At 51.9% G+C, this 15,458-nt stretch overlaps 1 protein-coding gene across 11 annotated transcripts in view; it reads right to left on the minus strand.

Moving 5' to 3' along the window:
• st3gal4 (ST3 beta-galactoside alpha-2,3-sialyltransferase 4) overlaps positions 1–15,458 on the minus strand; it is a 308,604-nt gene that overhangs the window by 30,247 nt on the left and 262,899 nt on the right. For all 11 annotated transcript variants that reach the window (XM_070894285.1, XM_070894290.1, XM_070894289.1 and 8 more), the window contains 2 exons: positions 2,734–2,824; positions 48–110 (listed from right to left, as the gene is read on the minus strand). In XM_070894285.1, the coding sequence (XP_070750386.1) occupies positions 48–110; positions 2,734–2,824 (154 nt within the window). The remainder of the gene's footprint in view (positions 1–47; positions 111–2,733; positions 2,825–15,458) is intronic.

A 15,458-nucleotide genomic window follows, 5' to 3' on the forward strand; every position in this document is an offset into this window, starting at 1 on the left:
CGGAGGGAGGAGCTCTGCTCATGGTGACCGTGCAAAGGGACACTTACTTGGATATTATCCGCTTGCTGCATGTGGTTGAATACCCAAGCTGGCAGTGTTTCTCTTCCACACTGTAACGAAACAGAGACAAATTTTAATGGACAAACAAAAGCTCTCACTTCATAAGCAATGGGAACTGGACGGTACGGCACAATTAACCCTGGGCTTTCAGCCCTGGCCCTCAACACAGCCCACTCCCTCCCACTGCTGCCTGTGAGGGCCCTGTGTGAAATGGCTTTGGGCAGTCACAATCCACTTCGCAGTTGACCTTCAACATTCACTCCCTCCAACGCCGGTGCACCGTGGCTGCAGTGTGTACCATCTACAGGATGCACTGCAGCAACTCGCCAAGGCTTCTTTGGCAGCACCTCCCAAACCCGCGACCTCTACCGCCTAGAAAGGCAAGCAAACACCACCACCTCTAAATTACGCTCCCACTCACACACCATCCCAACTTATAATATATCATCGTTCCCTCATTGTCACTGGCTCAAAATCATGAAATTCCCTACTTAACAGCGGTTCAAGAAGCAGGCCCGCCATTTTTAAATGGACATAAAGCAGTATGCAGTCCATATTTCAGCACTGAAATGGCAAACATATTCGAAGGATGCCTGGTATGGAAAATGGAAATCTACAATGCTTGCAGTAGGGGGCGCTCCTGTGACATTGTGGCTGAGGCACATTCTTAAGGCAGTGTAGAGGGAGCTTTACTCTGTATCTAACCACCTGCTGTACCTGCCCTGGGAGTGTTTGATGGGACAGTGTAGAGGGAGCTTTACTCTGTATCTAACCCGTGCTGTACCTGCCCTGGGAGTGTTTGATGGGACAGTGTAGAGGGAGCTTTACTCTGTGTCCTACCCATGCTGTACCTGACCTGGGAGTATTTGATGGGACAGTGTAGAGGGAGCTTTACTCTGTATCTAACACCGTCCTGCACCTGACCCAGGAGTGTTTGATGAGACAGTGTAGAGGGAGCTTTACTCTGTATCTAACCCCATGCTGTACCTGCCCTGGGAGTGTTTGATGGGACAGTGTGGAGGGAGCTTTACTCTGTATCTAACCCGTGCTGTACCTGCCCTGGGAGTGTTTGATGGGACAGAGTAGAGGGAGCTTTACTCTGTATCTAACCCCATGCTGTACCTGCCCTGGGAGTGTGTGATGGGACAGTGTAGAGGGAGCTTTACTCTGTATCTAACCTGTGCTGTACCTGCCCTGGGAGTGTTTGATGGGACAGTGTAGAGGGAGCTTTACTCTGTATCTAACCCCATGCTGTACCTGCCCTGGGAGTGTTTGATGGGACAGTGTAGAGGGAGCTTTACTCTGTATCTAACCTGTGCTGTACCTGCCCTGGGAGTGTGTGATGGGACAGTGTAGAGGGAGCTTTACTCTGTATCTAACCCGTGCTGCACCTGCCCTGGGAGTGTGTGATGGGACAGTGTAGAGGGAGCTTTACTCTGTATCTAACCCCGTGCTGTACCTGCCCTGGGAGTGTGTGATGGGACAGTGTAGAGGGAGCTTTACTCTGTATCTAACCCGTGCTGTACCTGCCCTGGGAGAGTTTGAGGAGAAACCGGATGGCCATGGGCAGAGGCTGTGGTTCGGCAGCTCTTGTTCAGGAATGACTAACCAGGATCACTGACCCGGGACTCACTATCGATAGAATCACAGAGCCTCAGCAGATGACGAATGAGCCCCAAAGTAGCTTCCTCCAAGTTCATTTCATTCTAGAGATATCAGAACATACCAGGAAATATATTTTATGTGTTCATGGAATGTGAGCATCGCTGGCAAGGGAATGCTAGGAATTAGTTTTCTTGTAAGCAAAAATCTGAAATATTGGGCTGGTAAATGGTGCAGTTCCTGCTGATGCAGTAATTTAAAGGGGTTAGCTGCAGTAAGACCCAGCCATGGAGCTACAGTGGATCGACTAACTTTAACAGTAGAAATATATCACCCTCACCAAAAGGACAAGGGCCTTAGGAAAATTATTTGTTTTAATCAAGAGGATTGTAACAAAATGCACGACCAGAAACACAACCTAAAGCGTTGGCACAGGCATGATGGGCCAAATGGCCTGCTTTTGTGTTGAATTTGCCTCAAAAAGTGGTTATTCTGAGGAACCCAGCTCTTCAAGGCAGTGCACCCGTGGGCACACTCCAGATGCCAGGTTTTCATAGAATCACACAGCACCCCATTCACCCCATCATGCCTGAAAGAGTTATTCAATCAGTCCCACTCTTTCCTCACTGCCCTCCATTTTGTTTTCCTTTTCAAGTATATATCCAGTTCTCTTTTGGAAGGTACTGTTGAATCGGCCTTCACCGCCCCTTCAGGCAGTGCGTTCCAGTTCATACTAACTCGCTGCGTAAAATAAATCTTCTCCTCTCCCCTATGGCTCTTTTGCCAATGACCTTAAATCTGTGGCCTCTGGTTTGCGACCCGCCTGCCACTGGGAGATGTTTCTCCTTATTTACTCCATCAAAACCCCCCCCGCTTATCATTTTGAACGGCACTATTAAATCTCCCCTTAACCGCCTCTTGCTGTGAAAGAACAATCCAGGCTCCTCTGGTCTCTCCACGCAACCTTCTTAATGAAGGCGTTGCTTTAATTCAGCTGGCATGCAGCACGGTTCAATTCCCAACCCCGATAAGGCTGCGAGTGGCGGCAGGAAACTCCAAGGAGAGACTTACTGAAAATTCGCCTTGAGTGTCAGATGGGAAAGGATCAGCATTAGAACAACAATTGTCAGAAGCACCAGAAACCGAAAATTCTTAGAACAATCTATAAAAAAGAGGGAGATAAGGAAAGATTAATTTCTGCTGTTCCATTCAGCCACATCCCAGTGGGAGGCATATAATATGCAGTGAAACCAAATAGCCATGGCTCAGTGGGTACCACTCTTGACTCGGAGTCAGAAGCTTGTGGGTTCAAGTCTCAGTTCCGAGACTTGAACACAAAATTCGGCTGACTGAATGCAGTGCAGTGCTGAGGGAGTGCTGCACTGTCGGAGGTGCCGTCTTTCAATGAGACGTTAAACCGAGGCCCCGTCTGCTCTCTCAGGTGGACATAAAAGATCCCATGGCACTATTTGAAGAGGAGCAGGGGAGTTATCCCTGGTGTCCTGGCCAATATTTATATCTCAATCAATATCACAAAATCAGATTATTTGGTCATTATCACGGTAGGCAGAGTTGAATCAAGGTTGTTTTATATGTCCTCCGTTGTGGAAAATGAAAAACATTAATCACTCCAATTGTGTATTGTACAGTATTAGTTTGCTTCTGCTGGTTGTAAATTATTATGTTATTATCTTGAAAGCTGAAGTATCGTTGCTGTTTGTGGGACCTTGCTGTGCGCAAATTGCTGCCACGTTTCCTATATTACAACAGCAACTACACTTCAAATGTAAAGTGCTTTGGGATGTCTTGCGGTCACGAAAAGTGTGATATAAATGCAAGTTCTTTTTTCTGTACAAAGTGAGATGGTGTGTCTGCCATACACAGAGCTGAAACTAGTTTACATTCAAAAAGTGATGCTTTAAAGTGCTTTGGGACATCCTGAGGTCATAAAAGGCATGATACAACAACAACAACTTGTATTTATATAGCGACTTTAATGTAGTAAAATGTCCCAAGACGCTTCACAGGAGTGTTATAAGACAAAAAAAATAAATTTGACACCGAGTCAAATAAGCAATTACGGCAGATGACCAAAAGCTTGGTCAAAGAGGTAGGTTTTAAGGAGTGTCTTAAAGGAGGAAAGAGAGGTAGAGAGGTTTAGGGAGGGAGTTCTATAGCTTAGGGCCCAGGCAGCTGAAGGCACGGCCACCGATGGTTGAGCAGTTATAAAGTGGGATGCTTAAGAGGGCAGAATTAGAGGAGCGCAGACATCTTGCAGATGGTGGGGGGGGTGTGGCGGTTGTGGGTCTGGAGCAGATTACAGCGATAGGGAGGGGTGAGGCCATGGAGGGATTTGTAAACAAGGATGAGAATTTTGAAATTGAGGCGTTGCTGAACCGGGAGCCAATGTAGGTCAGCGAGCACAGGGGGTGATAGGTGAGCGGGACTTGGCCAGTAGTGGAGCAGCACCTGATGTCTGATGCAGAGATGGAGTCTGCGACAGGAAGTGGGTAAAACGAGCGTTTCTCAGTTGGGGTGGAGTAGATTACCACACCTTGGCCCCAATTTTCCCCAAGCAAAAATAATGGCATACACTTACCTGTACGCACATTTCTTTGAGGACCGACTGCACTGGGGAACTGAGGGAAATCCTTATTAGTCAGGAAATGGTGTAAGGGAAATTGAAGGGACTGAATGCTGATAAATCCCCAGGGCCTGATAGACTGCATCCCAGAGTACTTAAGGAAGCAGCCCTAGAAATAGTGGATGCATTGGTAATCATTTTCCAACATTCTATAGACTCTGGATCAGTCCCTATGGATTGGAGGGTAGCTAATGTAACCCCACTTTTTAAAAAAGGAGGGAGAGAGAAAACAGAGAACTATAGACCGGTTAGCCTGACATCAGTAGTGGGGAAGATGTTGGAATCAATTATTAAAGATGTAATAGCAGCGCATTTGAAAAGCAGTGACAGGATCGGTCCAAGTCAGCATGGATTTATGAAAGGCAAATCATGCTTGACAAATCTAGAATTTTTTGAGCCTGTAACTAGGAAAGTGGACAAGGGAGAACCAGTGGATGTGGTGTATTTGGACTTTTAAAAGGCTTTTGGCAAGATCGCACACAAGAGATTAGTGTGCAAAATTAAGGCACATGGTATTGGGAGTAATGTATTGATGTGGATAGAGAACTAGTTGGCAGACCGGAAGCAAAGAGTGGGAATAAACGGGTCCTTTTCAGAATAGCAGGCAGTGACTAGTGGGGTACTGCAGGGTTCGGTGCTGGGACCCCAGCTATTTACAATATACATTAATGATTTAGACGAAGGAATTGAATGTAATATCTCCAAGTTTGCAGATGACACTAAGCTGGGTGGCAGTGCGAGCTGCGAGGAGGATGCTAGGAGGCTGCAGGGGGACTTGGACAGATTAGGTGAATGGGCAAGTGCATGGCAGATGCAGTATAATGTAGATAAATGTGAGGTTATCCACTTTGTTTGCAAAAACAAGGCGGCAGATTATTATCTGAATGGTGACAGATTAGGAAAAGGGGAGGTGCAATGAGACCTGGGTGTCATGGTACATCAGTCATTGAAGGTAGGCATGCAGGTACAGCAGGCAGTAAAGAAGGCAAATGGCATGTTGGCCTTCATAGCGAGGGGATTTGAGTATAGGAGCAGGGAGGTCTTACTGCAGTTGTACAGGGCCTTGGTGCGACCACACCTTGAGTATTGTGTGCAGTTTTGGTCTCCTAATCTGAGGAAGGACATTCTTGCTATAGAGGCTGTGCACCGAAGGTTCACCAGACTGATTCCCAGGATGGTAGGACTGACATATGAAGAAAGACTGGATCGACTAGGCTTATATTCACTGGAATTTATAAGAATGAGAGGGGATCTCATAGAAACATATAAAATTCTGACTGGATTGGACAGGTTAGATGCAGGAAGAATGTTCCCGATGTTGGGGAAATCCAGAACCAGGGGTCACAGTCTAAGGATAAGGGGTAAGCCATTTAAGACTGAGATGAGGTGAAACTTCTTCACTCAGAGAATTGTGAACCTGTGGAATTCTCTACCACAGAAAGTTGTTGATGCCAGTTCATTTGATATATTCAAGAAGGAGTTAAATGTGGCCCTTCCGGCTAAAGGGATCAAGGGGTATGGAGAGAAAGCAGGTACTGAAGTTGCATGATCAGCCATGATCTTATTGAATGGTGGTGCAGGCTCGAAGGGCCGTATGGCCTACTCCTGCACCTACATTCTATGTTTCTATGAGATGGTTACCCTGGATTTGGAGATGCTGAACCCCTCGAGGATTCCAAGCCCTTTCTTGAGCAAATCATCCGAAGGGACATTTCTAGGTGTGCTGTCTGAGGCTGCGGGTCCCAGTGTGTCGCTGCAAGACTCACCTGCGGGACGTCAGAGGAGGGTGGAAGGGAGCACTGATGCAGAAACACAGGATGCAGAGAACATAGGACATCGCGTGGGGATGAGCGGGGAGAACATCCAACAATCGCGATTGCTCCTGGAAGCCTTTGGTGGAGTACGGGTCGAGTTAGAGTTAGGGGGACGGAGAGATGAAGTAGCAACACTGGCTGGAGGTTTGGGCGAGGTGAGGCGAGGCGAGAAATTGCGGGACTGTCATCACAGCTGGCAAGACTTTTGGGACAGATGACAGTGGTATTAGCAAAAATAAGGGGGCACACCCAGGCTGTCATTGCTGCCAGGAACGTTTTAAACTCCACACCAAAATCAGGGGTTGATCCACAGGCTGAGGATGATTACGAAGAGGAACCCGGGCCTTCCACAATGACACAAATTGGCTCTGTCCCTGTCGTAACCCAACAACAAGAAACGCCACGTCGGAAAAAATACAGAATAAACCTCGGGGGGGCGAGGAAGCAGAAGTCTGCAACAAAGGGCACGCACAGGGGTAGTGGCATCTACTGGGGCAGGAGTGGCGCACAACGCTAAGGAGGAGGATAGATGGCGTGTTTGTTTGTTGGTTTGTTTGTTTGGTTGTTCAGTTAAAAGTTTGACATGAAATTCATTAGTTTTTAAAGTTATGAAAGTTTAAAGATAAGTCATGTTAAGCTAAGTACAACTATGCTCTACAAATGTTTAATAAACATATATATTTTTTACCTGACTCCTGCACTTCATTTTTTAATGTAGCACTACTAAATATTTTTGGATAATGGAATGGACTCAACATGTCAAATTGCTTGCAACCTATAATTGTAAATGATACAGGAGCAGGTTCCAGTACATTATTTCATTGTCGGCGGTCCCTCAAACGAGGATGACTTGCTTCCACATGAGTTCACAGATGTTTCAATGAAGGGCCCGATGTCCCAGTCCTGAACTCCAGTTGAGCGGATGGAAGATGCCTGTGCGTGGATTTTTTTAACGTGTGGTGGCCGTTGCATACCAGCCACCACACGGGCTTGACAGAGCTGGGTCTTTATCCAGTGGCAAGGGTTGAACCAGGACGACTGGAAACCTGCTCTGCTGCACGGACCTAGTGCGCACACATATCGCAGTGTGGACTGGCCAGTGCTGCCCCTGGGCCCCGTGCCCTCATTCACCGCACTTACGCCCGCGATGTCCCAGGGCCCGGCGCTCCAGCTCTATTTATAGCCCCGGCCTGCGGTGGTGTTCTCACACAGGTCAGGGCGGCCCACGACATTCCAGGGCACCACTACCAACTGAGCCACGGGTGATGAGAGCGGGAACGTGGGACCTTCCCAATTTGAATGGTTGAGCATTACACTAGGAGCTGCACTCTCTCACTGAGACATGAGGGACAGTGGGAGAGAATCATTTCAGCAACAGGGGCTGGGATGATAATAGTCTAAAGGGGGTAAGCTGCAGGGCTGCATTCAGTGAGCTAAAGAACTGAACTTCCTCGGTGTATCAGGCCATAGGCTGTGATACCAAACTGGAGACTTGAGCTCTGTAAAAGCTGCTCGCAGATAATTCTGAACCCATATATTTCCGTGATCTTGTTTTACGCCCTAGTCTTTCAAAAATACAGTTTTGATCCAAGAGGGAGTGACCAATTAAAGACGCACAGAATTGCTGTTGGCAGACATACTGGAAGGAATGAAAACTCCAGACTTCTCGTTTACAAATGATGTTGGCAAAAAATATGTTTTATAAATTGGAAGATACTTTACATTAAAAGGAGGGGTGAGTCCTGAAAGTACACGGTTGCGGGTTTTGAACCGCACACTCGATGCGTTTTTCAAACATGGACCACTTCAGCTGATTTCGAGAGGCTGGTCTTATAAGAGGAAGTAAAGCTGCTGAGATCGCACCTGGAGTACCATGCACAGTTTTGGTCTCCTTATCTAAAGAAGGATATACTTGCATTGGAGGCGGTGCAACGGAGGTTCGCTACATTGATCCCTGGTACAACTGTGTTCATGGATCCTGACTTGTTCTGGGTCACTGATATATGCAACGCAGGACCATGATGCATGTATCCGTGACCCTGAACAAGTCTCGATCCATGAACACCTTCGTATTGGAACCAGTCCCGGTTTCATTTAAAGGTATAGATACAAGGAACATAGAAACATAGAAAATAGGTGCAGAAGTACGCCATTCGGCCCTTCGAGCCTGCACCACCATTCAATAAGATCATGGCTGATCATTCACCTCAGTACCCCTTTCCTGTTTTCTCCCCATACCCCTTAATCCCTTTAGCCGTAACACCCCCTTGAATACATCCAATGAACTGGCATCAACAACTCTCTGCGGTAGGGAATTCCACAGGTTAACAACTCTCTGAGTGAAGAAGTTTCTCCTCATCTCAGTCCTAAATGGCCTACCTCTTATCCTTAGACTATGTCACCTGGCTCTGGACTTCCCCAACATCAGGAACATTCTTCCTGCATCTAACCTGTCCAGTCCCGACAGAATTTTATAAATTTCTATAAGATCCCCTCTCATCCTTCTAAACTCCAGTGAATACAAGGAATGAGGCCGTTTGATATGTTGACATGCTGAGATCGGTAAGAACATCTGATTGGGAATCAAGTTGTCGTTAGGCATCTCCTATTGTTAAGGAGCTTTAAATGCCGCAAGCAGTTTTTATATTACGCCTTTAACATTGAAAAATGTCTCAAGGTGCTTCACACATGTGTACTCAGACCTTAAAGGGCACCCAGCTGAGAAAGGAACTTTTAGGAGGGGTGATGAAAATCAGGGTCAAAGAGTTGGGTTTGCGAGGGTCTTGAAGAAGGAGAAGGAGACGGAGAGGTTCAGTGATTAATTCCTGAATGTGGTACCTAGACGGCTGAAGGCACGGCTGCCAATGGTGGGTCAAGGGAGAAAAGAATGTAGAGTTCTGGTGGGAATTTTAGGGCCGGAGGAGGTTAGAGTGTTTGGGCAGCAGAGGTCATGAAGGAATTTAAAAATAGGGCTGAGAATTATAAATTGGAGGCGTTTTTAGATCAGAAGCCAATGTAGAGCAGCGAATAAAGGGGTGAGGGGTCAGCGGGACTATATGCAGCTGAGTTTTGGATGAGCTAAAGTTTACGGAAGGTGAAGGATGCAAGTCCATCTAGAAGCACATTGCAATAGTTGAGTTGGGACATGAACAAGGCACATATTAAGGTTTCAGCTGATGGGCTAGGATAAGAGTGGAGGTAGGCTTCAAAACAAGGTATTAAACATATGAGATAGAGAGACAGAGAGAGAGAGAGAGAGAGAGAGGCAGAGATAGAGAGACAGAGGCAGAGAGAGAGAGGCAGAGAGAGAGAGAGAGAGAGAGAGAGACAGAGAGAGAGAGACACAGAGAGAGAGAGAGGGAGAGAGAGAGAGAGAGAGAGAAGAGAGACAGAGAGAGAGAGACAGAGAGAAAGAGAGGCAGAGCGGGCGGGCGAGAGGCAGCGCGTGAGAGAGCGAGAGTGCGATAGCGAGAGACAGAGAGCAAGAGTGCGAGAGCGAGAGACAGATTGCTAGAGCGAGACAGAGAGTGAAAGACAGAGAGAGCGAGAGACAGAGTGCGAGAGCGAGACAGAGAACGAGAGACAGAGAGAGAAACAGAGAGAGAGACAGAGTGCAAGAGCGAGAGACAGAGCGCGAGAGCGAGAGACAGAGTGCGAGAGCGAGACAGAGAACGAGAGACAGAGACAGAGCGAGATAGAGCGCGAGAGCGAGAGACAGAGTGCGAGAGCGAGACAGAGAGCGAGAGCGAGAGACAGAGAGAGATAGAGTGCGAGAGCGAGAGACAGAGCGCGAGAGCGAGAGACAGAGCGCGAGAGTGAGAGCGAGAAACAGAGAGCGAGAGCGAGAGACAAGAGTGCTAGAGCGAGAGACACAGCGCGAGAGCAAGAGCGAGAGACAGAGCGCGTGAGTAAAAGCGAGAGACAAGAGTGCTAGAGCGAGAGACACAGCGCGAGAGCAAGAGCGAGAGACAGAGCGCGAGAGTAAGAGCGAGAGACAAGAGTGCTAGAGCGAGAGACAGAGAGCGAGAGTGAGAGCGAGAGACAGAGAGTGAGAGCGAGAGACAGAGAGCGAGAGCAAGAGACAGAGCACGAGAGCGAGAGACAGCGCGCGAGAGACAGAGCGCGAGAGCGAGAGACAGAGCGCGAGAGCGAGATAGAGAGCGAGAGTGAGAGCGAGAGACAAGAGTGCAAGAGCGAGACACAGTGCGCGAGAGCGAGAGACAGAGACAGCGCGCGAGAGCGAGAGACAAGAGAGCGAGAGCGAGAGGCAGAGCGCGAGAGACAAGAGTGCGAGAGTGAGAGCGAGAGACAGTGTGCGAGAGCGAGAGACAGAGCGCGAGAGTGAGAGCGAGTGACAAGAGTGCGAGAGTGAGAGCGAGAGACAGCGCGCGAGAGCGAGAGACAAGAGAGCGAGAGCGAGAGACAGAGCGCGAGAGACAAGAGTGCGAGAGTGAGAGCGAGAGACAAGAGTGCGAGAGTGAGAGCGAGAGACAGAGCGCGAGAGTGAGAGCGAGAGACAGAGCGCGAGAGCAAGAGACAGCGCGCGAGAGACAAGAGAGCGAGAGCGAGAGACAGAGCGCGAGAGACAAGAGTGCGAGAGTGAGAGCGAGAGACAAGAGTGCGAGAGTGAGAGCGAGAGACAAGAGTGCGAGAGTGAGAGCGAGAGACAGAGCGCGAGAGTGAGAGCGAGAGACAAGAGTGCGAGAGTGAGAGCGAGAGACAAGAGTGCGAGAGTGAGAGCGAGAGACAGAGCGCGAGAGTGAGAGCGAGAGACAAGAGTGCGAGAGTGAGAGCGAGAGACAGCGCGCGAGAGCGAGAGACAGAGCGCGAGAGTGAGAGCGAGAGACAAGAGTGCGAGAGTGAGAGCGAGAGACAGCGCGCGAGAGCGAGAGACAGCGCGCGAGAGTGAGAGACAGAGCGCGAGAGTGAGAGACAGAGCGCGAGAGTGAGAGCGAGAGACAGAGCGTGAGAGCGAGAGACAAGAGAGCAAGAGCGAGAGACAGAGAGCGAGAGCGAGAGACAAGAGTGCGAGAGACAGAGAGCGAGAGACAGCGCGCGAGAGCGAGAGACAGAGAGCGCGAGAGCGAGAGCAAGAGACAGAGCGCGAGAGCGAGAGACAGAGCGAGAGAGCGTGAGACAGAGAGCGAGAGCGAGAGACAGAGAGCGAGAGCGAGAGACAAGAGTGCGAGAGCGAGAGACAGAGAGCGCGATAGCGAGAGCGAGAGACAGAGCGCGAGAGCGAGAGACAGAGAGCGCGAGAGCGAGAGACAGAGCTCGAGAGCGTGAGACATTGAGCGAGAGCGAGAGACAAGAGTGCGAGAGCGAGAGACAGAGAGCGCGATAGCGAGAGCGAGAGACAGAGCGCGAGAGCGAGAGACAGAGAGCGCGAGAGCGAGAGACAGCGAGCGAGAGCGAGACACAGAGAGCGAGAGCGAGAGACAGAGAGCGAGAGCGAGAGACAGAGAGCGAGAGCGAGAGACAAGAGTGCGAGAGCGAGAGACAGAGAGCGCGATAGCGAGAGCGAGAGACAGAGCGCGATAGCGAGAGCGAGAGACAGAGCGCGAGAGCGAGAGACAGAGAGCGCGAGAGCGAGAGACAGAGCTCGAGAGCGTGAGACAGAGAGCGAGAGCGAGAGACAGAGAGCGAGAGCGAGACACAAGAGTGCGAGAGCGAGAGACAGAGAGCGCGATAGCGAGAGCGAGAGACAGAGCGCGAGAGCGAGAGACAGAGAGCGCGAGAGCGAGAGACAGCGAGCGAGAGCGAGACACAGAGAGCGAGAGCGAGAGACAAGAGTGCGAGAGCGAGAGAGAGCGAGAGTCAGAGAGCAAGAGACAGAGCATGAGAGCGAGAGACAGAGAGCGCGAGAGCGAGAGCGAGAGACAGAGAGCGAGAGCGAGAGACAAGAGTGCAAGAGCGACAGAGAGCGAGAGACAGAGAGCGAGAGACAGAGAGCGAGAGCGAGAGACAGAGAGCGAGAGCGAGAGACAGAGAGCGCGAGAGCGAGAGCGAGAGCGAGAGACAGAGAGCGCGAGAGCGAGAGCGAGAGCGAGAGACAGAGAGCGAGAGCGAGAGACAGAGCGCGAGAGCGAGAGACAAGAGTGCGAGAGTGAGAGACAGAGCGCGAGAGCGAGAGACAGAGAGCGAGAGACAGAGCGCGAGAGCGAGAGCGAGAGACAGAGCGCGAGAGCGAGAGACAGGAGTGCGAGAGTGAGAGACAGAGCGCGAGAGCGAGAGACAGAGAGCGAGAGACAGAGCGCGAGAGCGAGAGCGAGAGACAGAGCGCGAGAGCGAGAGACAGAGCGCAAGAGCGAGAGACAGAGCGCGAGAGCGAGAGCGAGAGACAGCGAGCGAAAGCGAGAGACAAGAGTGCGAGAGTGACAGAGAGCGAGAGACAGAGAGCGAGAGACAGAGCGCGAGAGCGAGAGCGAGAGACAGAGCGCGAGAGCGAGAGACAGAGCGCGAGAGCGAGAGACAGAGCGCGAGAGCGAGACACAGAGAGCGAGAGTGAGAGCGAGAGACAGAGCGCGAGAGCGAGAGACAGAGAGCGAGAGCGAGAGACAGAGCGCGAGAGCGAGAGACAGAGCGCGAGAGCGAGAGACAGAAAGCGAGAGCGAGAGACAGAGCGCGAGAGCGAGAGACAGAGACAGCGCGCGAGAGACAGAGCGCGAGAGCGAGAGACAGAGTGCGAGAACGAGATAGAGAGCGAGAGTGAGAGCGAGAGACAAGAGTGCAAGAGCGAGACACAGTGCGCGAGAGCGAGAGACAGAGACAGCGCGCGAGAGCGAGAGACAAGAGAGCGAGAGCGAGAGACAGAGCGCGAGAGACAAGAGTGCGAGAGTGAGAGCGAGAGACAGTGCGCGAGAGCGAGAGACAGAGCGCGAGAGTGAGAGACAGCGCGCGAGAGACAAGAGAGCGAGAGCGAGAGACAAGAGAGCGAGAGCGAGAGACAGAGCGCGAGAGTGAGAGACAGCGCGCGAGAGACAAGAGAGCGAGAGCGAGAGACAAGAGAGCGAAAGCGAGAGACAGAGCGCGAGAGACAAGAGTGCGAGAGTGAGAGACAGAGCGCGAGAGTGAGAGCGAGAGACAGAGCGCGAGAGTGAGAGACAGAGTGCGAGAGTGAGAGCGAGAGACAGAGCGCGAGAGTGAGAGACAGAGTGCGAGAGTGAGAGCGAGAGACAGAGCGCGAGAGTGAGAGCAAGAGACAAGAGTGCGAGAGTGAGAGCGAGAGACAGCGCGAGAGTGAGAGCGAGAGACAAGAGTGCGAGAGTGAGAGCGAGAGACAGAGCGCGAGAGTGAGAGCGAGAGACAGAGCGCGAGAGTGAGAGCGAGAGACAAGAGTGCGAGAGTGAGAGCGAGAGACAAGAGTGCGAGAGTGAGAGCGAGAGACAGAGCGCGAGAGTGAGAGCGAGAGACAAGAGTGCGAGAGTGAGAGCGAGAGACAGAGTGCGAGAGTGAGAGCGAGAGACAGAGCGCGAGAGTGAGAGCGAGAGACAAGAGTGCGAGAGTGAGAGCGAGAGACAGAGTGCGAGAGTGAGAGCGAGAGACAGCGCGCGAGAGCGAGAGACAGCGCGCGAGAGTGAGAGACAGAGCGCGAGAGTGAGAGCGAGAGACAGAGCGTGAGAGCGAGAGACAAGAGAGCAAGAGCGAGAGACAGAGAGCGAGAGCGAGAGACAAGAGTGCGAGAGCGAGAGACAGAGAGCGAGAGACAGCGCGCGAGAGCGAGAGACAGAGAGCGCAAGAGCGAGAGCAAGAGACAGAGCGCGAGAGCGAGAGACAGAGCGCGAGAGCGTGAGACAGAGAGCGAGAGCGAGAGACAGAGAGCGAGAGCGAGACACAAGAGTGCGAGAGCGAGAGACAGAGAGCGCGATAGCGAGAGCGAGAGACAGAGCGCGAGAGCGAGAGACAGAGAGCGCGAGAGCGAGAGACAGCGAGCGAGAGCGAGAGACAGAGAGCGAGAGTGAGAGACAAGAGTGCAAGAGCGACAGAGAGCGAGAGACAGAGAGCAAGAGACAGAGCATGAGAGCGAGAGACAGAGAGCGAGAGCGAGAGACAGAGAGCGAGAGCGAGAGACAGAGAGCGAGAGCGAGAGACAGAGAGCGCGAGAGTGAGAGCGAGAGCGAGAGACAGAGAGCGAGAGCGAGAGACAGAGAGCGAGAGCGAGAGACAAGAGTGCGAGAGCGAGAGACAGAGCGCGAGAGCGAGAGACAGAGAGCGAGAGCGAGAGACAGAGAGCGAGAGCGAGAGACAAGAGTGCGAGAGCGAGAGACAGAGCGCGAGAGCGAGAGACAGAGAGCGAGAGACAGAGCGCGAGAGCGAGAGCGAGAGACAGAGCGCGAGAGCGAGAGACAGAGCGCGAGAGCAAGAGCGAGAGACAGCGCGCGAGAGCGAGAGACAGAGCGCGAGAGCGAGAGACAGAGCGCGAGAGCGAGAGACAGAGAGTGAGAGCGAGAGACAAGAGTGCGAGAGTGACAGAGAGCGAGAGACAGAGCGCGAGAGCGAGAGACAAGAGTGCGAGAGCGAGAGACAAGAGAGTGAGAGCGAGAGACAGAGATCAAGAGCGAGAGACAGAGCGCGAGAGCGAGAGCGAGAGACAGAGCGCGAGAGCGAGAGACAGAGCGCGAGAGCGAGAGCGAGAGACAGAGCGCGAGAGCGAGAGACAGCGCGCGAGAGCGACACAGAGCGCGAGAGTGAGAGACAGAGCTAGACAGCGCGTGAGAGCGAGAGACAGAGAGTGCGAGAGCGAGAGAGCGAGAGCGAGAGACAGAGAGCGAGAGACAGAGAGCAAGAGACAGAGCATGAGAGCGAGAGACAGAGAGCGAGAGCGAGAGACAGAGAGCGAGAGCGAGAGACAGAGAGCGCGAGAGTGAGAGCGAGAGCGAGAGACAGAGAGCGAGAGCGAGAGACAAGAGTGCGAGAGCGAGAGACAGAGCGCGAGAGCGAGAGACAGAGAGCGAGAGCGAGAGACAGAGAGCGAGAGACAAGAGTGCGAGAGCGAGAGACAGAGCGCGAGAGCGAGAGACAGAGAGCGAGAGACAGAGCGCGAGAGCGAGAGCGAGAGACAGAGCGCGAGAGCGAGAGACAGAGCGCGAGAGCAAGAGCGAGAGACAGCGCGCGAGAGCGAGAGACAGAGAGCGAGAGACAGAGCGCGAGAGCGAGAGACAGAGCGCGAGAGCGAGAGACAGAGAGTGAGAGCGAGAGACAAGAGTGCGAGAGTGACAGAGAGCGAGAGACAGAGCGCGAGAGCGAGAGACAAGAGTGCGAGAGCGAGAGACAAGAGAGTGAGAGCGAGAGACAGAGATCAAGAGCGAGAGACAGAGCGCGAGAGCGAGAGCGAGAGA

This window comes from Pristiophorus japonicus, chromosome 11 (assembly GCF_044704955.1).
Source record: "Pristiophorus japonicus isolate sPriJap1 chromosome 11, sPriJap1.hap1, whole genome shotgun sequence".
In the NCBI taxonomy this organism is placed as follows: Eukaryota; Metazoa; Chordata; class Chondrichthyes; family Pristiophoridae; genus Pristiophorus; species Pristiophorus japonicus.